Raw genomic sequence first — 27,375 nt, forward strand, 5'->3', positions numbered from 1 at the left:
GCGGACTCTCAACCACTGCGCCACCAGGGAAGCCCTTTGGAAATTGTTTTTTTCAAAGATTAAAAAAGGAGCAAGGAAATACAAATCATTCTTATTACACTCAGTGCCTGAGTAGAACACAGCATGCGGCCAGGGCTCCAGCAGCCTCCTCGCCACGTCTTCCCTCCCTGGACCCTTCTCTCCCTGGACCCTTCTCCCTTTTCAACTACTGCTGTCATAGTAGACTTCGCCACAACTTGACCATACTGAGGCCTGATTCCTCACCTGCCATAGGGTTCCCTGATTGGGCTGTTTTTGTAAAGAATGGATAAGGGTAAGGCATTCCTTAGTCTTTATAATCTTAATTATCTTCTTTAATACTATGTTTGGTTATCTAATTATATCATGACCCCCAAGCAAAAACAATACATGTAAATCCTCAACCACAGAATCCACAGATGTGAAGAGCAGAGGGAAGCTGATTTTCAATTCTAGTCGCTGAGAAGAGAGGCCTGAAAGACAGTGCACAGGGGCAGTTCTGGGACTGGGGGCAAATTTATTCCTTTACCTAACTGGACTAGGGAAACTTCCTCAAGCCACTGGCATGTTTATTGCACAATCTAAGCTGTTTCTAAATTAATCAACTCTTCACATAGCCTTCTAAAGCCAAGTATCAGTTAAGTCATAGATTCCCTTAGGCCAGGGTTTCTCAACCTTGGCACCGCTGACATTTTACACTGGATAATTCTTTGTTGTGTATGTGGGGTCTGTCCTGTGCATCGTACGATGTTTAGCAGTATCCCTGGCCTCTTCCCACTAGATGCCAGTAGCACTACTTCCTCCAAATGGGACAATCAAAAATGTCTCCAAACATTGGCAAAAGTTCCCCGAGGGGAGGGGGACAAACTTAGCCCTGGTTGAAAACCACAACTTCATCTAAGTGCAAAACTCTCACAATATACACCAAGATAAATCACCTCCCAATCTGCTGGTGAAAGTACCGTGTTGATGCTTAATTTGTTGTCTGCATATATGGTGTCCATGTCAAAAGAATGCCTTGCATGTTAGGTTTATCAAGAACAATGTCTTGAAGTTTCACAGTTGTTTTAATTCATGTTGTGTTGCACCAAGCCAAGTGCAAAACCTAATTACTGAAGCGATTTATAAACAAAAAAACAATGATACAGCAGGACAGGAAAGTGCACTCTGTTCACCTGTGTCATGATCCTGGTCCTTAAAAATGCTGCTGGCGTAGTTTGTGTGTGCAGACGAGCCTGCCCACCCTCCCTGCCTTCCATGTCTACTTGCACACGTACACACAAACAGGGGCTACTGTGGCCCAGAGCAGACGACTCTCCAGTTCTCCAGGGTAAATGGCACAGGAAGTATTTTGGCCATCTGCTCAGAAGAAATGCCCACGTGGAAATGGACATGAAGGGTGTCTCTGGGGCCGATGGCTTGGTCTGCTCACCCCAGTGCGGCCACCAAAGTCACTGGCAACAAGTGCAGTGTGCTGAGAAAGGCTGAGGACCCAGAAACTTGCAACTTAAGCTCCAGCTCTGCTTCTTGACTCAGCACATTCTTGGCTAGAGATAAGTATTTGGGCTTTTACTTCCTTACATGTTAATGAACAGTTTTATCAGAGGCATTTCCAACTCTTAACAGTTTAAGTTTCTAAGAATATAATGCAGACAAATGTCACTCCCACCCACCCCACAATCCTTCTCCTTCTAAATTAATCATTCCTGTTATTTCCACCTCGAGTGAGGATGAGTATTCTCAATTCAACAGAAACTGCAAAAATGCACAAGATATCCAATTACTTTCAAGAAAAAGGACTAATCCTGTCATCGGAGGTGATGACCTTGTTCCTATGTTTTTGCCCAAGATTAAATCTCTGTGGATAGCTAGTGTTCCATTTCCAAAGAACTACTAAAAAGGTCCATTCTAGTTAACCCAAACTGTGTGCTGAAAGATGGAAAATACCAGTCCCATGGCGCATATGAAGTCACCAGAGTATTTATAGCCCTTGATTCCAACCTAGGGATCACTTGACTCTATACCCCATGGAGAGATTTTCCATAAATCATTTCCTTCTTCCAGACATGCTTCATAAACGTGACCTGCTTCTGTAAACACTGAAGAAATCACATGGCAAATGGTACTGTGGCAGATGCATAATAATACAGGAAATGATGGACACCATCTGTACTATCTCCAGCAGCGAGATCAACATTTGCTTTTCAAAACTGTGTTCAAAGACTGAAAAGTAATATGGCTCATGTTACTACTGTAACATGAAACAGTAGATCTTTGAACACATGAGCCATATTTGCTTTTTAATCACATGGAATAATATCAGAAGCCCAGTTTCATGCTCACACCTTGTAAAATGATCTCTTATCTATGTAAATTTATTACAGAAAGATTTAGGTCCTGGACATATGTTTATTGCTCTTATTGATTGGAGGGAGGGAGTTAAATAGAGGCGAGAGGGGAAAGAGAGGAGGAAAAAGAAATACAGACAGGAGATAGTCTATACCTCAGGACCCCTACACCAAGGTCTACTGACAGTCTCAGACAGACATGATAAAGGGATGGAAAAGTGCTCTAGGTACACAGAGGAAGACGCTGTTAAATTATATTAAGATCAACCCCTAAATATGTCCATGTCCTAACCCCTAGAACCTAAGAAACCTAAGAGAATGTTACCTTAGAAGGCAAAATTTTACCCTACAAGGTTGCAGATGCAATTAAGGATGCTAATCAGTTGAACTTGAGATGGTGAGATTGTCCTGAATTATGCAGATGGGCTCAATGTAGTAAACGTGGGTCCTCAAAAGTGAAAGAAGAAAAGGCAAAAGAGAGGGTGAGTGAGATGTAAAAAGGACTCAGCTGCCATTGCTGGCTTTGAAGATGGAGGAAGGGGCCACAAACCAAAAAATATAAGTGGCCTCTAGGAGCTGGAAAAGGCAAGGAAATGGATTCTCCTCTAAAGCTTCCAGAAGGGAATGCAGCCCTTTGGGACACCTTGATTTGAGCTCAGTGAGATGGTACTGGATATCTACCATACAGAACTGTAAGATAATAAATTTGTGCTGTTTTAAGCCACTAAGATTGTGGAAATTTATTGCAGCAGGGAAACTAATGCATGTATTAATTTTAAAACACTCTCAATACTTTTAGGTCCTGTCTACCTGAGGCACCCCACCTTTTCATCCACCAGCCCCCAAAAGATGGATCTATTTATAAACAAAATGTTCTACTGGGACCTGTCTGGAATGGTTTATCTTTTTTTTTTTTTTTTAAAGGCAAAAGTCACACGCTGGCAGCACACAGTAAGTTTAAACACACTGAAGTCAGACCAAGGGGACTGATTGTTGGCTGACTAACTCTTTCTTTAAACTCAGTACTTACAAAATTATTTCCAAGGCATTCTTCACAGCTAACTTGCACTGGGCTAAAATTAAGGAGATGGGTTTATATCTCTATAGTACTAGTGAATGGCAGAAAACAGGCTCTAAATGACCATTTGTTGAATGAATGAATATATGGGTGACGGGTTTGACATGGAAGAGTATACATCTGGTCTTCCGGATGGGAGACGGTCTCTACAGGACCTCTGTGGACTAGAGATGACCAAGGATGGACCCAATAGGAACACAGCACTCTGGTCTTTCTCCTTTTCTTTCCATGAGACCACTTCTATATCTTAGTCTCTGGTTATGTCATGATTCCCCTAGGCTTGAAGAGCAAGTGGGGTAGGGTCAGAGTGCCATGCTTTGTACACACTTATTTTAAGCTTATACACACTTCAGTTTATTTTATTTCCTTACAAGATTGTCTTGTAAGTCTCATGACAGGCTTTTGATCATTTTCTGGCGTACTCATTTTCCCTGGACCATAGAAAAAGGGGGAAATCCCTACTTTTTCCCATAGAGGATTAATCTTTTTAAACCCATAGAGTCATTTGAGTCTCTAATCCACAGGGTATTTACGAAAGGGTGGGAAAGTAGGCAAGATATTATCACCTTTGCACCAAAGGAAAACTAGCACAGACTTTCTTAAAGCAGTTGAGAAAATGTAACCTCCTGCCCACCTTTCACCTTCTTCACTTTCACTTTTCTATAGCATCCTGCGTGCACTTAGTAAAGCAATTGCTGCAGGGGATGATCACAGAATCAAAAGCAAACAACAAACAAAACAACATTAAAAACCTGAGCAACTTAAAGGGTATTTGCTTGTCATCCACAACCTCAATTTTACAAATGAAGAAAAAGAAGATCAAATATAATACAAAATTACATTCAAAAGTAAAACTGAGGGCTTCCCTGGTGGCGCAGTGGTTGAGAGTCTGCCTGCCGATGCAGGGGACACGGGTTCGTGCCCCGGTCCGGGAAGATCCCACATGCCGCGGAGCGGCTGGGCCCGTGAGCCATGGCCACTGAGCCTGCGCGTCCGGAGCCTGTGCTCCGCAACGGGAGAGGCCACAACAGTGAGAGGCCCACGTACCGCAAAAAAAAAAAAAAATGAAAATTAGGGCATTTTTCACTTATCCTGTTGGCAAAGCTTTTTGAAAAGAATCGTGCTCAGTGTTGGTGAGGACCTGGGAAAATATGCGCTCCCCTGATCAGCTAGAGGGAGTCTAAAGTGGGATAACTTTTTGAAAGGTAATTCAGTAATAGTGCTAAGGTGTCCAGACAGTTTAACTTGGTTCATGAGGCCAGGGGCCAAGTCCCTTGTATTCCCTGCTGTATTCCTGCTGCCTAACACCAGTAGGTGCCCAGATTTATCTACTGAGTAAGAACACACGAGGAAATAGGTATCCTAAGGCCTTGGAAAGCTGAGAACAAAGATGCTATCCTGCCTGGGCCACTGGGTGCTGAATGCTCTCTGTTCATTTGAGCTTCTAATCCACAGGGTATTAGAAATCAAAATCAAAATCACTCAAGGTGATTTTGCTGAGGATGAGTCTGGGTCATTAAGTAGGAAGAGTGTGGGTGGTTGTAATGTTTGCTATTCAAGAGTAGATTGCTAAATTCCTCCTTCATGGGGCTGGAAGCCTGGGTAAAAGGGTAAAAGGCTATGGCCTGGTGCCTCGCGTTTGGCCAGACTCTCCCTTGGGCACCAAGCTCTGTGTGTGTCCCTGAAAGGATTCTGAGGTCCAAGGGATGCTCCACTGGCATATGCTCCATCTGCTGCTGCTCTGTGCAGCCACTTGTCTTCTGGCAGGATACCTTTCCCTTGGCTAGAGCACCCAGGAGCTTTATCATACTGTGTAGCTTCTTCCCACCCATTTGTAAACTTGCCTGAAACACTCCAGAAACTCCGTAATCCAAATAAATAAATAGCAATACATATGCCAATGGAAGTATTCAATATGCTTTTAAAAGCCTGCTTACAAATTAAATGAATGAATAACAAGTGTGGTGATAAACATCAAGGTGGCTTAGGTAGGCATATTCCAGATTTCGAAAGGAAATAGAAACTTAGGACATTTTTATATGTAAAACTCCCTTGAGAAACAGGATTTCATCTTACCAAGCAAAATTTCAGAAGACTTCATCCTTTGATTTTGTTCACAAGTGCAACTTCACTGCTTCAAAATCTCTTTTGTATTTACAATTTTAAGACACCCCTAATTTATATGACAGTTATATCCAAATTAAATGTTCCATAGAACAGAGGAGGGGAGGGAATGGTGGAATAGATTTGCTTTCAAGTTTCAAATAATTAAGTTAAAAATAAGGAAATGATCTTGGGGGAGGACCGTGCTGATCGTGCTTAGTTTTTCCATGATTTTCTTGAAAATGCATGTAACGCAAAGCTGGACTTCCCTGCCCATCCCCACTTCTCCCCTCCTGCTGTCTTCCATGACACATCCTCACCCCATTCTACTGCACTCTGTGTCCTTGGAAAGAATGACTTTTCATTTCCTCAGGAGAATTCCACTGGCCCAGGATGAGCAGCTAGAACACTTAGAGGCAGAGACAAATGAGGAGAAAGGGCTCTTGAAACACTATCCAGTTACCTCAGACTATTTCAGACCCTGGGCGATGGTAAAGCTACAGCAGAAGACCTCAAATTTTTATTTAATATGCTGGAAAGCAAAGAAAACATTTCCCCTTTCTGGATGCAGTCTTTTGTTTTTTTTTTCAGGTTTCTTTAATAGACAAAAGTTAGATTTCCTTGTGCCACTGAATCCCACTGCTTTTCGAAAACAACCTGTCAATAGTAGGAACTACCATCAAGAGAGGACAGAGTCTCAAGCTCCTTGGAATTCCAAATTCGAGCAGGGTCCCAGTGTGGAGAAGGGGGCACTAATATCTGTTGCTTCACTAAGAGCTGCGTTCTGCCGGGTCTGCCAGGTCCTTGCTCTCAAGCGGCTTAAGTTCCATTGTGGGTGAGTGGGGATCCAGCAACAAGAGTAGAGATTTAACATTTGTACAGCCAACTACCATCTTCCAAGTGCCTTCTCATACATCCTCAGATCTAACGCTCAAACCACACTGTGGTACTCCTGGGCGCAGACATTCACTGTCTTGCACGAGGCTGAGTTCAGAAACGGCAGAGCCAGCCTGACTGCCTGGCCACACCCCCTCTCATCCGTGGCTGGTGAGGAAGGCAGGCAGGAAGACCCAAGGGCCGGCACTCTCATCACTGCCTGTTTTTGGGTCCTGCGTGCAGCTTTAAAGTCTGCACTCCTCCACGATTTTGTGAGGGACAGAGCTGCTTTTAAAACTGCTAAGTTATGATTCCCTCTCCCTCCCTCTGAAACAGCAAACCTGAAAAAATCATGGATCCTGTTTCTTTCCAAACTTTTGTAACTTTATGTTACAAACTGTATGTTTGTAACATAAAGTTACAAAAAAAAAAAAGGGTGTTTACTATGCTGCTGTGCCAGAGAAACAGACTGCCAACCAAATCCCAATCCCCCTGACAATTACTGGCATCCATCTAGGGCAGCCTTTAATGGGGCCAACATTCGGAAACAAGAGAACCTTTATATGACAGGCATGGGAGACGAATGCCTTTTAAAATTCATTGCTGAAGCTCTTCCCTATGTGGCTGATCATAAACAGTCTGTGGGCCACAGACTAGGGGACTTGAGATGCCATGTCATGAACAGCCCATTTTCAAACACCCATATGGTGACCCATGACACAGACAATCACTATCACCTTTGAACAGAAAAAGCCAGAAGCGAACTGAGCTCTTTCAAAGTGTTCTTCCTGTGATCTGCACATTCAAAGCCCAAATTCTACCCACTTCTTCCCCACCTCCCTCCCCCCAAAATATCTCACCTCTAACTGCAGATCTGGAACTGTAGGCTCAAGAACATATCTCTCTGGAAAGTCTACAACAATTTTAGAATTAAGAAGAAAAAAGTGATACATTTCTTCAACGCTATGTGTCAGGCACTGTGTGGGCCCTATGGATGTCAAGATGATTGGGCAAGGCCCCTGCTCTCCAGCTGCTCCCAGAGCAGTTGGCAGGACGTAACTTCAAACGATTATTACAAAACAAAGTCATCCATGATAACAGAGGTAAGTGCAGGAGGCCTGGGAAGCAGTGACAGTCACTACCTGGGAGCATGGGCAAGGGCCACGAGAGAGCTGTTTCTGGAATGCAGCCATTCTACAGTGACCAGCATGGGCAGAGAGGTACAGGGATGGACTCATTCAGTGTGCCTTGAGTCTGGTGTGTGTTGAAGGCAATGGCAGAAGATGGGTTAAGACACACCCAGTGCAGGGAGGACTGCAAACGATTCGTATGTTGTGCTGTGGAGTGTGGGTTTTCCCTGTAGGTAACAGAAGGCCAGTGGAAGATCATAAGGGAATGACTCGGCCAGCTTTGTTTATTTCAGGAATCTGACACTCTGGAGGAGAGGGTATTAGGAGGTAATATCAAAATGTGGGTGTTCCTTAGTCTGGGGGCCTCTCTGTTCCATCTGTCTCACTAATTCCTGTGAATCAACCGCTTGACAAACTGAAGCAGAACCTGGACTTCTCCCCAGTGTCCCCAATCCACACTTCCAACTACCTACTTGATTCTCCCCTTCGATGGCTCACTGACACCCCCAAAGTGACAGGTCCAAATTGGAGACCTTGATTTTCCCTCACAAACCTTTCCCCACACCACTCCTTTCCATCTTGATAAACGGCCACGAAATCCACCCAAGTGCTCAAGTTAGAATGCTGGGCTCATCAGTCATGCCTGTCACCTCACCCCCACATGCAACCATGCGTCAGCCCAGTCCATCCTAACTCTGAAATATACCTTGAACTTCTTTCCTTTCCTTCTTCCTCTTCCTAGCCTACACCCTTAGCTTAGGCCACCGCCTCCTTCTCTAAGCCAGGGCTTCTCCGATTAGCACTACTGACGTTTGGGGCCAGACAGTAGCTTTGTGGGATTGTCCTGTGCATTGTAGGACGTGTAGCAGCGTCCCTGGGCTCTAGCTGCCCAGGAGCACCCCCTGCCCACAGTTGTGACAACATTGTCTAATGACCCTGGAGGACAAAACCAGCCCCAGTTGAAAGCCACGGCTCTCAGCTCAGGCTGCCTCTCTCTTCCATGCTTGGGACGCTCCATCACACTGGGCTCTCCTTCAGGTCCTTGAATCCACCCACTCCTTCCTGCCTCCAAGGCTCAGCAGATGCTGTTCTATCAAGAACGCTCTCAATTCCACTCTTCTGTCAGCCGGCCCCTTCTCAAGCTTGTGATCCCAGACCTGTGTCGCCTCCTTAGGCTGCCTTGAATACCTCGCCTAAAAGGTAGCAGTACTGCCTGTGTTTATTTTCTTCCTAACACTTTTAAAGGTAGTAATAATTTTATTATGCTTACTTTTTCAGGTCTGTCTCTACCACAACAATGAAAGCAGGGCCAGGATTATGTCTGTCTTGGCCTCTGTCCTACCTCCAAGGTCTAGCTCAGTGCCAAGCTAAACAAATATTCACCAACTAAATAACTGAGTGAACGCATGGACGTACAATTAGACGTATGTTGTATAGCCCAGGCACTGACCACACCCTTAAAATTGACAAAGCCACAATATGAAAAATTAGCTCAGGAGAACTAGAATGTCACCTAGACAGCCTATATTTCAATAACCAAATGCACCCTGATCCATAATGCAAAGCAGATGGCAGCACATCTTGGATGAAGAGAAAGCACTTGCATAAAAGTAACAGTAGTTCCATCTTCTCTCCACTGGGAAATAAGTACAGTTAGACCTTCTGATTGAACCCAATTCCATATAATTCCTTATATTCCTTATAATTGGACCCAATTTATATCTCTGGGTGTCTACATGTACATATGTCTCAGGAATTGAGCAAAATCAATTCAGGAGGACAAAGGACCTTAATATTACAGTCCCCAGGGACCACACCAACCTCTTTTTCTTCTCTCCCTAGTGCTATGTGTCTCAGGGGTGATGGCTTCCATGCAGAGGGCGAGCCATCTCATCTTCCTTTCATAACAAAAGTCTCAGACGCAGTGAACTGAACTCACCGGAAAAGACAGGTGTGCCATCTGGGGGAATCTGACTCCCATAGGGGAAAATAACTTCTAACTTGGGTCACCCTTCGACACAGTGCTTCCTTTATCAGGTCTTTTTAGCTACTGAGTAGATTATTAGTGAGTTATTACCCCCCTGTGACAGTCTACCAAATAGTTAGCTTTTAAAACATGTTCTCCTAATTTGACAGTTCAGAATATGTCACCCCCTCCAAGTAGATCTCATCCCTTCCTGACAATTTTGAGTTCTGTGGTCAAGAATAATTTTTGAAGTTATGACTTTATTCGTCATTTTATTTCCAGTGTTCTGCTCAGTGCCCAAGGGATCGATTTGTTTTTCATTTCAAAATGACTATGCACTTTCCAGAAAAAAGTATTCTTGAGGCTATAGTTCAGATTCTATATTCAGAGGTGAGACACTCTGGAGGAGACAAGTTGGCTTCTGAACCACTAAATTAGGGAAATCATGCTCTAAAATGGTTTATTTCCATTCATTTTTCCCTTTCCAAAGATGGCTGGGTTTATCTGTGCCACTGGCCCCCATTATTCTACTGGATAATTGAGAATTTTCCATTTTAACGTCATAGGCACCACAGTATTCAGAGGAGAATGTACTGGTTAGGGTCTGACAGACCCTAGAGAGAGACAATCAGGGTGAAAATCCCAGCTTTATTCTGCCACTTACTGCTTGTGTGCCCCGGAGCAGGTTAACTTAACCTCTCTGTACCTCAGTTTTCTCATCTGTAAAATGGGAGTAATAGTACTACTTCATAGGGTACTTATAAGAGTAAATGTGTTAATAATTCTAAGTGCTTAGGATGGTACCTAGAACATGCTAAGCACTTAATAAATGTTAGTTCTTATTACTAGCATAGCTTTTAAAATGCTTCCAACTGGTAATAATTATACTTTGATTTGCTGAATTAATAGATTTCTGGCTAGAATAAACCCACTGGAGTCTGAAAAAAGATGCTTCCAGCAACCAATGATTCTAACTTCATAAAACATCAAAAGTCCTGAATAAGCACATGGCACATGTCTTATTAGTGTCTATTAAGTAGATATAAGCCGAGAATCTAACATACATTGCCTGTCATCTTTTTTGGAATCCAGAATGAAGAATTCCAGAATTTTAAATATCTATGATCTTATGCAACATCTTAAAAGCCACCTTTAAAAATCCTTGTTAAGTATCCAGGAGAGAGAAGAGGGGTGGTAGTGATAAAAATGGTCAAGCCCTGAGCATTGGGACAGGAGCCTGCTGACCAGATCAGAACCCGCTGGCCAAGCTGCATGGAGGCGTGCAGATGACCCGCGAATATTAACCCTTTTAACTTGAAAACAAAAGCACCCTTGTGCCCTGAGAGCAGGTGGTCCAGCTCAGACGCTACAGAAACACTGGAAACCCCAGCTTCCCAGCCCGTCATGAACACCAAATGCAACAATGCAGTGGTTCTTATTGCCCCCAAAGGAAACTGTGCAGCAAGTTTAGCGTGTAGCATATTATCCCCTGGAGTCAGTGTTTAGGGGGCTTTCCATGGTTAACCAGGATGCAGAAGCATGGCAAACCTGGGTGGCTTAACATACAGATGCTCCCTCCGAAGTGAATGCTAAACGAGGTCACTGAGAAATGAACAGCTCAGGGAACCACCCTGGGGGCGGGGGTGGCTTGGCTTCTCTTCCTATTCAGAAGCTGCTGAGAGTTTTTGCTTAATTACCTGCCACTTCTTTCTTAAAAGTCATCAAGGCAGATTTGAAATCATTTGCTTTAGGACTTTTCAAGGAAGAAGACAAGCACAGGTGATCTTCTATGGAAGCTGAGGGATCTGGAGGGAAGATCTGTACAAAGGGGTGGGTGGCAATGGTAAATGATTATACATGCTTCTAAACTGAACGAGATTATTTTAAAACTCCAGCTCTCTGAATGGTGCAGCTCATCTCCTTGCTGCCTAATTTTCAAAGCACAAAGGCAGCCCACCATTAGAAGCACATCTTTCTCTCTTATTTCCGAAGCCACTGCTGCTGGGAAGGAAACACTTCTTCCAGCTCCGTCTACTCTCTGATGCCCAGGCCAGACCAGAGCCAGCTTCAGGATGCTAAGTGACAACACTTCTCCCCGTAAGCCCAGTGCTGGGGGAGGAAGCGACACTGGCTGCCGTGCTCAGTTCTAATAGAACTAAAATCTGATTGGAAATCAGAGGCTGAGGGATTCTGCTTTTGCTAATACAACAGTCACTTCACTCCTTGGCATTCCACTTTTCCCAGGATGTGTTCACATCTGTTAAATTGTTTGACCCTCACAGAGCTGTGAGCAAGTATTAATCACATGTCATCAATGAGAAAAATTAAGATTCAGATCAATTAAGGAAAATGCCTACGATGATACAACCAGTATCTAAAAGAGCTGGGGCTTCCCTGGTGGTGCAGTGGTTAAGAATCCACCTGCCAATGCAGGAGATACGGGTTCGAGCCCTGGTCCGGGAAGATCCCACATGCCGTGGAGCAACTAAGCCCGTGTGCCACAACTACTGGGCTCACGCGCCACAACTACTGAAGCCCGCGTGCCTAGAGCCCGTGCTCTGCAGCAAGAGAAGCAACCACAATGAGAAGCCTGTGTACCACAACAAAGAGTAGCCCCCGCTCGCCGCAACCAGAGAAAAGCCCGCGTTCAGCAACGAACACCCAATGCAGCCAAAAATAAAATAAATAAAAAATAAAATAAAGTAAAACAAAACAGCTGGGCTCACATCTACCCTCCACTTAAAAGGGTAGTTGAGTTTGGCTGAAAAACCTTGTCACTGCTAAAATTCTGATAATCCTTTGTTGTGGGCTCTGCCCCGGGCATTGTAGGATGCAGCACTGCTGGCCTCTACTTCCTAGATGCCAATGGCACCACGCCCCCAGTTTTGACAACCAAAATGTATCCAGACATTGCCAAATGTTCCCTGGGCACTGGTTGAGAACCACTGGGTTAGGGTGTTTTGGATTAAGGTGAATTAGGAATAACACTTGGAATGCCAAAGCATCACTCTTCCTATAGACCAATGTAGTTGCTATTGATGACGAGGGCTGCGTAATGCAAAGACAAAGCTGTCTCTGTTAAGCTACAGAGTGTAGCTCCACCAGGGCGGAAAGCAAGGGTCTTATTTCTGGAAGTCGTGGCTTTCTAGAGTCTGAAGGGAAGGAAGAGCAGTCAGGGCTTGGGACACATGCTAACCCTTCCCCCCACCCCTTCTTCCCATCTTAAAATGTTACTTATTCAATTTTTGAACAGGCAAAACATTCATATGGTTCAAAATTAAATAGCCATTAAATGTATATACAGAAAAGCTTCCCCTGACTCAAGATTCCCGCCACCCATTTTTCCCCAGAGGCAGTCAATGTTGATAGCTGCCTGCGTATCTGTCAGAGACGTTTTATAAAAGAGCTTGTATTTAAATAAATGCTTTCTCTTAGTTCAAAGTATCGCGGAGTCATGACTTCACTCATGTTTAAAAAGTCATAAGGGACATGTTCTCTTGCCACGTGGTAAGAGGCAGGCATCATCCTCCCACCTGGTCCCTGCCTGCCTCCGCTGAGAGGAACACTGACTGAGACAGTGGATTTACATGACAACCCAGGTCTTAAAAAACAAAACAAAATGAAAACAACCTGGGGAATTTGGGTCAAGGACCCTGTTTGTATCCAGAGTGGTCAGTTTCCTACTAGGTCACGCTGAGTGCTCTCATCACGTGTGCCCGTCCTGGCGGAAGTTGGTTAACAAGATTCAGACCACACCTGAAGTCAGGGTGCTGGTGCCAAAGGTGGGCCCTCCAGACCTCAAGTAGCCTGTGGTAGTCATCAACACCAGAATCTCCTAGTGGGGGCCTGTTGTGGGTAGGCCCAGGATGGAAGGAGGAGTAGAGGAGGGAGGATGACAAGCCTGGAATGACACCTTTGGGATGGAGAGGTGAGAGAGGGAGGAAAGCAAGTGGCAGGACTAAAAATTTCCCATGCCTATCCACGGCCAGCCGACTGGGAAACACTGATCGCTTCCGATGGACAAGTCACCAATTAGGACATCATATGCCTGGACCTTTTCATCATCTTCCTGACAAAGAATTGCTAAGGGACCTGGGATAAGCCATTGAACTACGCTGACATGTTTGTTTTGGAAGGGTGGGGGATGTGGGGTGGGCAATTTCCTCACATACAAAAAAGAAAAAACTCAGACCTCTGGCATTGGTATTTTAACTCGAGTTTAAACCATTCTTAAAGTGAACTGATGTCCTGCTTTCTGCTTCCTTCCTTCCTTATCACCTTGTTAAAAAACATCTCTTCTTCAAACTTCTCTAGTTCCATCAATGGCAGAAAATTTCTAGTAGTTACTCTGACTGGAAACTTTCAGGTCACCCTTCATCGTGGTTTAGACTGTCATTTCATCATGTCACTGATCTCCGAACCAATGTCATGGTACCTCACTGCCTAGAGCTGCGCTGTCCAACATGGTAGGTGTTAGCCACATGTGCTTATTTAACTAAAATGAACATTTAAAATTCCTTCCTCAGGGCTTCCCTGGTGGCACAGTGGTTGAGGGTCCACCTGCCGATGCAGGGGACACGGGTTTGTGCCCCGGTCCAGGAAGATCCCACATGCCACGGAGCGGCTGGGCCCGTGAGCCATGGCCACTGAGCCTGCGCATCCGGAGCCTGTGCTCCGCAACTGGAGAGGCCACAACAGTGAGAGGCCCGCATACTGCAAAAAAAAAAAAAATTCCTTCCTCAGACACATGGGTCACATTTCAAGTGCCCAATAGCCACACACAGCTTGTAGCTACCGTATTAGTACAGATTACAGAACATTTCCATCATTGCCAAGAGTTCTAATGGACAGTGCTGGCTCAGAACATGAAATCCACACTCCTCCAACCAGCACGCAAAGCTAGCTGTCACTTAGAGCCAGCCCATACTTCTGAAATCGCCTCTGCTTTCCCCAAACAATGACACGTAGCTTTGTCTAGGTCAGACTCTACTGTCCCTCCAACAAATCACGCTCATCCCTGATTCTGTGCCTGTGCCCATCGGATTCCCCGTCATTGAGACAGATGACTCGGTTAGTCAATGCACAGTCGTCGCATGAGTGGCATTTTCTGCCGTGACAAAAGCAATGAGGCATGTAAGAACTTTTTATCCCAGCAAAATGTTCTGCTAACAAACAAGTCCAAGAAAAGGACTTTTCCCCAGGAGACTGTAGGGAACTTGGGGCTTGTCAGGACTCGCTAGAGGATTAAGTGAAATGCCACTTGTCTTGGCACTTCACAGCACTTTGAGTTGTTATTTTCTTCACATGGGCCTCCTATCTGTTTTTTTCTCTTAAATAAATTGTATGGATATAGGAAGCAGAGACCAGGCCTTACACGCCTATCTTTTGCATCTTCCTCTCCTATCTCACTTCTCTACCCAAAGAGTGCAGAGATTGCAAACTGGCCACCATGTGAGGACCAGATATGATTGATACAGTTTGTTGCTTTTTCCAGAGTGTATTTTTTTTTTTTTTTTTTTTTTTGGTAAGAACGGAAAGGTTGCTTTATTCAGCAGGCCAGCACCTGGGGACACGGTGGACTCCTGTCCAAACACTAACCGCAACGTTCTGCTAGACCATGGAAGTTTTTAAAAGGAGAATCATTTGGGGAAGGGGCCGGCGTCTTCGTTACCTTCCACTATGTGCAGTCTTTCTTCCAGAGTGTATTTCTGAACAATTTTGAATCAGTTGCCAATCTTTAACAATTAGGAGACTTTACATCAGAATCTACATTTTTGGTTTCTAGAGAAATCAGTTATCTGGCAACCCTGGGTGAGGACTCATGCAAAGCTCTATTAGCTAGCGTTTAAGGCCACCGGTCCCCTTTATAAAAGGAACGTATTCTCCTGTTTACCACCTTCCCCCTGCTTGTTTTACTCCCTTGTTACCTGCCTGGCCCCTTAAAGCCTCTGCGTTTACAATTCTTGTGGAAGACACCCAGTAAATGAACTGAGAACAGAAATACTACGCTCTGTAACGAAGCCAGACAGCCCTTAATGCCTGTCTTCATGGGCGTCATGTTTGTTCTAAGCAGCTAAAATCAGAATTCTTATCTCAGCCATTAGCTGAAGACATTAACCTTCCCAACTGATTTTAGCTACTCCTCCTGGGCTTGTCAGGAACTGATAGTGGATTAGAGAAATGGTCAACTGGAAGAACAAAAAGCAGTCAGCCTAAACAATCACATGCAAATAATTGAAACTCAGAGAGCATAACAGTGTTCCATGAACTCTGAGTGTTCCCTAAAAACACGTGGACATCACAGCACTCACGATGCTGAGTGTTGCTGGCAGCTGCCCAATGCATCTTGACACAGAAAGCCTAAACCCGCTCATTAACTCTAACCCATATTGATTTCTCCTCTTTTGAACCTTTGTTATAGACTACTGTGTTCTAAAACTGTTTTCATGTCTTGGCTCTCCCACTCAACCGTCAGTTCCTTATAAACTCACTTGATATCCTTCTCATGCCTAGCACCCAAGATCAGAGTGTTCTGAACCTGGATTGGCTTCAGTCACAGGTAAATCCAATTGCTCATCAAACTCATTAAAAAGGAGCATACCCCATGGTCAGGGCTTCAGGGTTGGGAAAGAAAGTTAATTTTAAAGTATTTGTAAAAGGGACAATAGTTAATGAAATGCAAGGGACAATAGTTAATAGTTAATGAAATGAAATAGTTAATGATAAGCCTTGATGACACCCACCTAACCTGTTATCATTCCCAGTTTTCTGTCATCTGCACATTTGCAAAGTATAAATTTGATGTCTTCATGCAGGTCATGGGTAAAAATTATGAAGCTACACAGGGTCAACTCGCATCATGTCAGTAGAGACAAGAATGTTCCAGGTACCTTTAAATCAAGATCCACTAAACTTGAGAATTCTCCGTATCTGCGACCAATTTAATGATTCTTTCATGATAGGAAATGCAGTTAATTTGACATAAACTCTATCTTTATGAACCTCTGCAGGTTTGTAAAAGACATGTGTTTCTTCTCTAAATGTACATAGCTATATGTTTACAAACCCATGCTCAAACTATGCCGAGGAACAGTCTCACATCTGGTTTCCAGAATGTACCTTTTCCTCATTTCTGAAAATAGGGATGATATTTGCTCATCTCCTGCCTTTTGATAAGCCTTCCATTCTCCCGATTTTTCAAAGCTCACACTCAGTGGTTTCCCTATTCTAGCTTCAAGTTCTTTCTTCTGGGACATGATTCAGCTGGGCCTAGAGACACACATCTGCAGTAGCTAATGTAACTCTTACTATCACCACTCCTAACACCACCATTAACACCCATAGAGTCTGTCATACAGAGTGAAGTAAGTCAGAAAGAGAAAGACAAATACCGTATGCTAACACATATATATGGAATTTAAGAAAAAAAACATGTCATGAAGAACCTAGGGGTAAGACAGGAATAAAGACACAGACCTACTAGAGAATGGACTTGAGGATATGGGGAAGGGGAAGGGTAAGCTGTGACAAAGCGAGAGAGAGGCATGGACATATATACACTACCAAACGTAAGGTAGATAGCTAGTGGGAAGCAGCCGCATAGCACAGGGAGATCAGCTCAGTGCTTTGTGACCACCTAGAGGGGTGGGATAAGGAGGGTGGGAGGGAGGGAGACGCAAGAGGGAGGAGATATGGGAACATATGTATATGTATAACTGATTCACTTTGTTATAAAGCAGAAACTAACACACCATTGTAAAGCAATTATACTCCAATAAAGATATAAAAAAAAAAAAAGACCTTTTGCTTAATGGGGAAGAATTCAGTTGAATAGTTCAGCTGAGCTGTTAACCTGTTGGCAAAGCAACACTTTCTCTAAGTGATCCTTCTTCCTGCTTTGCATAGTAACACCATATTAACTGAGGGCTAAAGTTCTAGGCACTATGCTGTGTCTTGGTGCTTTTCTTACAGAGAGGGTCCTCCTCTTCCCTTGCTAACCTTCCTTTTAAAATCAGAGGTCATCAAAAAGGTCCCTATGCCATCACACATAAAAAAAAAAAAATCATTGATTTTTTTGGTCCTCTTAAGTTTCCTGCATCTTCTCTTTATTTTTCAGAATTATTTGCTATCATACAATATGATTTTTAGTTTTTATAACCTTCCCAACATTGCTGAGTCAGATACCCTGTTAGGGACATTCATCACAGAATCATACCTATAATATTACTGAAAACCTATTTTACTAATTCTTGAGCAAGACACACTCAGTAAACTCCAAGATCGCATGGTCACATGCCTTCTATTACTTTTGCATTACTAGAGAGCTCCTGGAAATCAGAACACAATCAAGAATCACAATGCATCTTGAGGCTGACTGAGAAAACTGCCTGAAACTGCTCTGAAGGAATGCCAGGCTGACAGTTTGACCATCTCTGTGTTGGTCCCATGTATGACTGAATTTACAAAGAGTCTTGGGTAAATGAGATAGGATTTTGTTTTCCACCTGTGTCTGAAAATAAATAATTCTGTATTGCTGCCTCTGTTCAGATTAACAAATTTTAGAAGCTGTAACATGACACTTGTGAGCTCATGAATCTTTAACCTACTATTCCCCAAACACATCACCTCTTTGGATGGCAAGCTCTCTGTTTATACTTCTAGGTTTGGCTGAGTAGAAAAGTCAGAAGAAAAGATATACCAGGAAAAAGGCATGTTATTCCACATGAAAATGGAACAGGAAATACATCATGTTAGTTCCATGACCTAAATCTGTGGTCAGATCACACGGCTCATGGGACTTGATGACAAACTTCTTGCTAGCTATCCATTACAGAGTAAAAGGCAAAAGGAAATGTTAAGGTATATCAAAGCTTCAATACGCAAACCTTCTACTCCCCAGAGAGGAGGAGGGCAAGGTCTTTTAAAAGCTAAAAAGCTAAAATGCACAGTCCATTTAAAATCAGGAACAGCAGTGCTTGGGAACATATATCACCCAGTAATGCTTCTGAACATTAACTTGGTTGCTAGGAACCAAGAATTCATCGAAGTCAAAGAGTGGTCAGGCAAGATACTCTGGGAAGTCTAGAAAGAAATTTTTGTGAAATGGGCTGAAGACATGGAATCTGAGAGGCTTAGAAAGGGGTGAGATGCAATTCCAGGCTAAAAATCTTCTTTAAAGGTAGAAAATGTTTAAAATTATGGTGGCAAGTAGCAAGTCAATAAAAAGATTCACATAGTGAACAAAGAACACTGCACACACATAAGGGCCTTCTTCTTAGGCATAAAAAGGGTTTTCAAGTAACTACCTTCTGTCAGTGTTCTGTATCATGGTAACTGTGGTGGGCAGAAAAATGGCCCCCAAAGATGTCCATGTTCAAATCCTTGGAATCTGTATATATGCTACATTATGTGACAATGAGGAGTAAGGGTGGAGAAGAAATTAAGGCTGCGAATCAGATGACTTTAAAATAAAGGGATTGGGCTTCCCTGGTGGCGCAGTGGTTGAGAGTCCGCCTACCGATGCAGAAAACACGGGTTCGTGCCCCGGTCCGGGAAGATCCCACATGCCGCGGAGAGGCTGGGCCCATGAGCCATGGCCGCTGAGCCTGCGTATCCGGAGCCTGTGCTCCGCAACGGGAGAGGCCACAGCAGTGAGAGGCTCGCGTACCACCAAAAAAAAACCCCAATAAAAAATAAAAATAAAATAAAATAAAGGGATTATTCTGGATTATCCACGAGGGCTCAATGTAATCACAAGCATCCTTTAAAGTGTCAGAGTGACAGGGCCCGATAAAGACTCAACTGGCCTTTGCTGGCTTTGAAGTCGGAAAGAAATCATGATATAGACAATGCAGGCAGCCTCAAGAAGCTGGAAAAGACAAGGAAATGAACTCTCCCCTGGAGCCTCCAGAAAAGAATGCAGCCCCGTAGACACCTGGATCTTGACCTAGTGAGACCCATGCCAGACTTGTGACCTACAGAACTGTAAGAAAATACATTTAGGTTGTTTAAGCCACTAACTTTGTGGTAATTTGTTACAGAAATAGGAAACTAAGGCGGTAACTTACATACAAATGCTTTGGAGGAAGAAAAGGCTTATGGCAATATTAGCATTCTAAGCAATACAAGTGTTCCTCTTTTTGAGCTGAAAAAAGACGATAACACACTCACTCACCTTTTTATAGGTTTTTTCTTCGTTTTGTTTCCCAGGTGCTGCATCTCCATTCTCAGCAGCAGACGACATCTACAAGAGAAAAATGTACCTATTTGAATTTAGATATTCTACTCTGAAATACAATATGCTAATAATATTGTTACCTGTTTTGGTTAATTACATTTTTGTTGTTATGCTGTTGTCTCCAAGAAAGGAAGAGATTTCTCAGAATACTAAAAAAAAATTCTGTGTTCTCCAGTCTTTCCAAAATAAAGTTTTACATATAAATCATTTTGGCAGCACATTTTACTCCGTATGCTCTAAGCAAGAGGCCATGGAAGTCCAAGCCCAGATCATATGTGTATAAGTTTCTTTCTACAAAGCCTTAAAAAATTAATTTCTTTCCCCTATTCTTCTGGTTATATATACTTCCTGTAAAAATATCTGGAAAGTACCAAAAACATGAATCAGAACAAAAACATTACCCAGTTCTACTGCCCTTGGGCAACTCCACTATTCACATTTTGGTATGTTTGTTTCCACCTTTTGTTCCATGCACTTTCATACTAAAAATATTATGATACTACCTTAACACAGCATTTTTCGCTGAACACTTATGTAATAAGCATTTTCCCATTTGATTATAAAAATCTCAATGTAAGAATAATTTTTTCTAGTTGCAAGAGACACCACTGGGTGAACACAATTGCGCGTTAATACTTTAGTTAACAATGCCAACATTGAAGGACAGTTGAGGTGGATCAGGGGTTTTGTTTCTACAAATAATGCAACAGTAATGACCGCGTGCTTCTACCTTTGTCCACCTTTAATGTTTTCTTGTACTAGTTTCCTAGAATTACTAGGTCACTAAAAAATCAGAAGCTCTTACCACATATTGCTAAATTTCTTTCCAAGAAGAATACACCCATTCACACTAACAGCAATGAGTGGAAGCTGGTTTCATTACACGCTTAGCAATGACTATTATCATTTTAACTCTTTGCTAATTTGACAGGTGAAAGGAAGCACCTCCTGATTTTAATTTGCATCCTTGAAAATTATTAGCGAAGGTTAACATTGTTTGCATATCTTTTTTTGGTTCTTTGTATTTCTTCTTTCAACTTTTCTATTATTTTGCCCACTGGTCTATTGGGGTCTTGGGTATTGATTTTTTACCTATTATGGCTAGTAATATTAGTGGTTTCCTTATTGATTTTTATGTATTAAGGTTATTAATCTGTTCACAAGCACATTATTAGTACCTTCCATGCTACTGTCTTTTAATTTGTTTTATAATTATGACATGGAGAAGTTTTACATTTTTCATACTTAAAACTATTGACTATTTTTGTGATTTCTTCCAATGCTTTTAGATAAAATTTTATTTTTCATTGGGAGGTATCAGATGTTTAAACATGTGCTCCTCTCATCTTTTAATAATAAGGTTTTTACATTTTCTAATTCATCTGATTTCTTAAAACCAGTTACCTATGTGGTAAACAAGGATAACTACATAACTCAGCGTGCCATGATGTTTAAGGGTCTTATCTTAAATTGCAATGAAGAGCATTCTATACACCATGGAGGAGAAAACTTCTGACTTTCTCATAAGCCTTTGAAGCACATTTTAAATCTTGGGCTTTCAATAAACATAGTATGCACTAAACCTAAGGATCTGCCAGCCATTTCTCTGTACCGGAACTAAATGACTGCCATGAGCTGGATGTGACTAAAAACCACCCAAGAAAATGAAAGAACGGACCATGGCAAGCCAACCTCACCAGACCTATGACTGCCCACCAATCCAAGCATTCTCTTAGATAAACTTTCAGTTCCATTTATCTCCATTCAATCTGTCCGTATTTGAATATGAAGTTTTCAAGGACAGATGTTTCATACACTACTGCTTCCCACACTGTATCTGCTTAATTTATTTAAAGAATAGTTGATTTTTCTAGTTACTTCATAATATGAGTTTTGAATAATATATTAGTGGAATTGGAATATTTGAAAGGTTTTACAATATCAGGCTCAGGGTAAAAACCAAACCCAACCCTGTATCATTCCCCTGGAAAGCTCAAATTACATAATCACTATAAGAATATATGAGTTATCTGATATTTGATCCCTATTTCTGTATTAGAGTATGTTTGTGCAATTTAGTATGTACTACCACTAATAAGAGTAGGATTTTCCTTAATCTTCAACTGTTTGATAGAGCCCACAGAATGAAGACTTCCCTCATGGCATTTCAGTAATTTCACTTTTAAGCCTTTGCAGCCTCTAAAACCGAAAAACTTCAAGAGCAATGCTGAAAGGGCTTGAAAATACAGTCTTAATGAGGGGTTGACAAATTGGCATGAATGAAGGACGGATGATGAGTCTTTTTTTATTACTTTGTAAATCATTCCTGACTAGACAGTAGAAAAGAAGTGGGTAAACTTAATATATTTAAAAAAAAAACAATTCCCTTTAAGCAGCACAAGCAGATAATAATGTTAAAAGCAGACCATGAGATATCACCTGGATTCAAAGGTTTTTGTTTGTTTGTCTCTGTTTAACAAAGGTCACACGGACTTATTCACCAGGACATCCATGTAGGAGAGGTAAATGAGATGCTTGGGGATGCTCTGGTCAACTGCAAACGGCTATTAAAATGGTCACAGCGACAATTACTGTCTCTTCCTAGACTTGCTATGTTCTGCACTCGTTAAGGTACATCATTTACAACTATGGAAGCCAAGGTAAGTATGGATTAAAAACATTGCTTTTAAAAACATTATAATCATATATATTTCTACATATGCAAAAAGGAAGGAGGAAAGAAATTCACAGAAGTACTGGTAATTATCTACAGATGGTGGGATTGTGAATGCTTTGTGTTATCATGTTAATATTTTGCTATATTCTCCAAGTATGCTGCAGTGAGCACTGCTACATTTAGAAATAAGGAAAACACTAATGCTAGTCAAATATTTAACCATACACAGTAATTAATAGCAGAGACCACATCTCCTGGGTTCTGCCCCTTTTGGCATGCCAACATCCACAACATTTCCTGTTTCTATTTGCTTGCTGTTTGTTTTCAATTTGATAATGTCAAAGTTAAAGGCCATGAACTAGATACATGATTTAGAGTATTTGTAAATATAAAACAAAAGAGTAAGGGCTTCTAATGAGTCCGTTGGAATTAATTAAAAATATAGACCGTACTGCCTTACCTTTGTCAATGAAATGGCAAGTCATCTGTAATTGGTCGTGATGAGTGGCCTATTCATTGTTGAGACTGTTTTCCTTCCCAGGTTCCTGTTAAAATAGAAATCACTATTCATTATTTATTCATACCTCTACTTCATCTCCCAGAAGAGATCAGAGGTGGCTATAGGGATACACACAATGCAATCAGTTAAAACTAAAATAAAGAAATGTGTGTATAAATAAAGGGAAGATAAAGGTGAGGAACAAGATGGTGCCAGCAGTATGGGCTGTGCACAGAATGTGAGCCGTGTAATCCTGTAGAGTTGTTGAATACCCTGGTCAGTCTCCGGTTTGACTCTGAGATTCCTAGTGGTCACAGCAGAGGAAGAAATAATCAGTTACATAAATGCTCAATGTTCATAAGATAAAAACAAGTCAGTTGCTTAAATGAATCACATTGGGGATTGAGGCTGCAGTGGAAGTTTCTCCTGTGGGTCTTCAAAAAAGAGACCCCACGTGATGTGTGGATAATTTTGCAATATTATCCCTGTGACAAATCAACTGTGATTTTCATGAAGGTTGGTTCAATAACACAACTTCAAAGACAGTTCAACAAACCTTTTTGCCCTATAATTATGTTTTTATACAAAAGAGATACTTGCTTATGGTAACTAATTTTAAAAATGCAGTTTAAGGTAAAAATGAATAAGGTCCCATCAGTATCTCCCCAATGAGATAACCAATGGTAACAGTTTGTTGACTATCCTTCCAAAATCTTCCCTATGCTTACACACACACATGCACACACTTATTTCAGCCACTTCTATCAGCATTTTAAAGATATTTTTCAAATCTATATTATATATCTCTCTCACTTAAAAACAACTGTATCAGGACCTCCCTGGTGGCGCAGTGGTTAAGACTCCACGCTCCCAATGCAGAGGGCCTGGGTTCAATCCCCGATCAGGGAACTAGATCCCGCTTGCATCCCGCAGCTAAGAGTTTGCACAACTAAGGAGTCAGCGAGCTGCAACTAAGAAACCCACGAGCCACAACTAGGAGAAGCCTGCCTGCCGCAACTAAGACCCGGCACAACCAAAAAAAAAAAAAAAAGTTACAAATGGAATCCTATGGTGTAACCTTTAAAAAAAATAATTGTACCATATTCCACAAAATGGATACACCATCATTTAAGCAATCACTCCCTCCTGGACAAACATGCAGACAGTTTCCAGGTTTGGCTACTGTAACCAGAGAAGGAATAAACAGACTTACATAAACATCTCTAATGTTCTAGTACTTTTATTTCTGTGGGAAAGAATCCTGGAAATTGATCCAAAGTTGATAAGTGCATTAAGTATTTGAAGGACCTTTGTTACATTCTTTTCTGTAAAAAGGGTGAAGCAATGAGTCCCACAGTGCATAATGAGTACCTGCTTAATGACATACTAATCAGCACTGGATGTTTGCCATCTTTAAAATGTTTGCCAATCTAATGGGCAGAGAATGACACCTCAGTCATTTTAATTCACGGTCTCTTACCACTAACGGGGCCTATCCTCTTCACAGCTTTACTGGTGATTTACATTTTCAGTTCATTTCCTTTTGCTTATTTTTATACTGTGCTGTTTATCTTTTTTTCTTTTATAATCAATCTGTAAGATCTCCTGGTATATTAAACATTAACTGTGTCATATGAGCTGCAAGCTATTGTTCATCTTTTGGCTCTGTTTATGGTGCCTTGTCAGGTAGACATTTAAAATATTTACATAGTCAAATCTACTAATTTTTCCTAGATGGACTGTGGATTTACTGTCTTACTTGGGAGAGTTCTCCCAAGCCTGATGTTACACTACATGTATTCTCCTGTATTTTCTTCAAATACCTTTATAGCTCATTTTTAACATTAGATCTTTGCTTCAAATGGAATCTAACCTCATCATCTCCCAGATGGGTAGCTAATTGCCCCAACATCATTTACTTTATAATCTATCTTCTTACTGGAAGGACATGCCTTCATGCCTCCTTTAGCAAATATTAAGTTTTCCTGTATACCTCAATATATTTCTAGGCTCTCTGTTCCAAAGACTTACTTGTTGATTTCTAAGCTAATATGTTGTCTTAAATGCAGTAACATGCTGCTGCTACAAGTTCCCCACACTATTTTTCTTCCAAGTTTATATTTTTATATGGACTTGAAAAGCACATTGCTTAACCTGAAAACACGCCCACCCCACCAGCCCCCTGCGAAGTTGGAATTCTGACTAGAATTATATTAAAGTTATATACTACTTTGGGAAGCATTAATATCTTTGGAATTTTAAGTTTTCTTATTCAAATCATGGTATAGTTCTCTATTTCTTCAAATGTTATTTTATATCTTTTACTACAACCATATTTTTTGTTTTTGTCTTATGTCTTACTAAATTCATTCCCAGATACTTTAGTTTGTCATGCTTTTAAATAAGGATTTTTCTATTTGCATTTCTAACTGGTTATTAACTCATAGAAAGAAAATGATTGGGTTTCATCTATTATCTTTCACCCAGCCATTTAATCAAATCCTCTTACAGAATTTTAAAAGATTTTAGGCAGCGTCTCAGTCACACTACCTGCAATATTTATACATCGTACTTCTATTTCTTTTCCTATTACATTCAATGAACTTCCAAATAAATGTTGAATAGTAGCAGTTGAGTAATAGTAGTAGTGCTTGATATTTATATTATAATCCTACAGTAGTCACCATCCTCTATAATGGTCTTGTTTGTTTGGTAGCACAGTAGCTTCTTTCTGCTATGTTCTACTTTACTTTTTATTAGGAATGTCTACTGAATTATATCAAATGCATTTTCAGCATCAGTTGATATAATCATAATTGTTCTTCTTTATTCTACTGTGCCAAATATAACATTGAGAAATTTCACAATGAAAAATTATATCTTTCTAGAAAAACCCTAACTTAGATTTGATTTGCTACCATTTTTAAAAGGATATTTTCATAATTGAAATTGAATGATTTTTCTCCCATCTTTACCAGGTGTTGGTATTAAAAAATTAATACTTTTCATAAAATTGGATGGCTCTTTATATGCACTTAGTTTTGGGGGATTATTCATTTCTTGGAATTTATAAATAACCTTTCTTTGAATCAAATTTTCATAATTTACTGCTGTTAGAAAGCCATCGATTTCCTTCAGATTTTTAAATTTATTGTCATAAAGTTAACACATAATATTTTGTTACTGAAGTCTTTCGATTCTTTTGGGATCCAGGTAATGTCTTTTTCCTTATTCTTGATGGGGTGTGTGTGTGTGCATGTATGCATATGTGTGTATATGTGTGTGTGTGTGTGTGTGTGTGTGTGTGTGTGTGTGTAGACATAAAATGTATATGTATTATATGTTCCATATATATGTTATAAATATGTATTTTTGTTAGTCAGACTTCCCTTTTCTATTATTTGTTTTTGTGGCCATTTCCATTAATTTTAGCTTTTAATATTTTCTTTCTTTGGGCTTTAAAGAATTTCTTAGATGCACTACTTAGTTTATTTTCACTCTTTTAAAAAGATAGTATTAAAATCACTTAGGCTACAAAGTATTCCTGAATATATTAATGATTTCCTCATAAATTTTGATGTGAAGTGTTCTGTTTAATTTCCAAATAATTTGTAATTTTGGACTTGATTTTCAATTTGATCCAGGAATCATCTATAAGAGAGTTTCTTAACGTTAAGTATTTATATTTTAATTATTAATCTTTTCATTCATTGTTATATTCTTGCTTATTGCACTGGGATCAAAATATGGGATAAGTAAAATTTCCCCTCCCACTCAAGTTCAAGTTTTTTCCTATGGCCATAGAAACAATTTTTTTAAATGTTACGTAGACACAAGAGGAAAACGTGCCTGTGCCCTGTTTCTAGGGTAGAAAAACACTATATTATTGCCACCTTATAACATTGTCTACTTTGTCAAATTATGAAAAAATACAGTAAAATTCTCTGATATGGTTATAGGTTAATCATATTCTCCTGTATTTCTACTTTTTATTTTTTGCCTTAAAATTTCCGTAACTATGCTGGCCGTGTACAAAGGATATATGTATGTATAATAGTGTCCTTGCGAATTGTACTCTTTATCTGCAAAAGTATCTTTTTTTCTTATTTAATAATTTGGGTCTTGGATTCCATCTTGATGCTAATATCCTCACTTCCTCCCTTTTATTTGCACATGCTTGGCATCTTCTTGTCCATTTTTTTATCTTCAGCTTTTTTAGTTATTGTCATTTGGTTTCAGCTGTGTTCCTGACAAACAGCTTAAAACTGGATTTTTTTTTTAACCAATCTAAGAGTCTTTGTCATTTGAAAGGGGACTTAACAAATTCACATCTATTGTGATTAGATTATATTTGGTTTACTTGCATCATATTTGTTTACTATTAATTATAGTTATGGTTCCTGCATTTATTTTTATCTATTCCTTTCTTGCTGGGTTAATAAA

The 27,375-nt window shown here is 40.9% G+C and overlaps 1 protein-coding gene across 4 annotated transcripts in view; it reads right to left on the reverse strand.

Moving 5' to 3' along the window:
* The window catches only part of PIP5K1B (phosphatidylinositol-4-phosphate 5-kinase type 1 beta), a 326,914-nt gene that overhangs the window by 196,463 nt on the left and 103,076 nt on the right, over positions 1-27,375 (reverse strand). For all 4 annotated transcript variants that reach the window (XM_067744231.1, XM_067744230.1, XM_067744228.1 and 1 more), the window contains exons 2-3: positions 22,894-22,978; positions 19,694-19,762 (exon numbers count right to left, since the gene is read on the reverse strand). In XM_067744231.1, the coding sequence (XP_067600332.1) occupies positions 19,694-19,762 (69 nt within the window). In that variant the 5' untranslated portion in view covers positions 22,894-22,978. The remainder of the gene's footprint in view (positions 1-19,693; positions 19,763-22,893; positions 22,979-27,375) is intronic.

This window comes from Pseudorca crassidens, chromosome 7 (genome assembly GCF_039906515.1).
Source record: "Pseudorca crassidens isolate mPseCra1 chromosome 7, mPseCra1.hap1, whole genome shotgun sequence".
In the NCBI taxonomy this organism is placed as follows: domain Eukaryota; kingdom Metazoa; phylum Chordata; class Mammalia; order Artiodactyla; family Delphinidae; genus Pseudorca; species Pseudorca crassidens.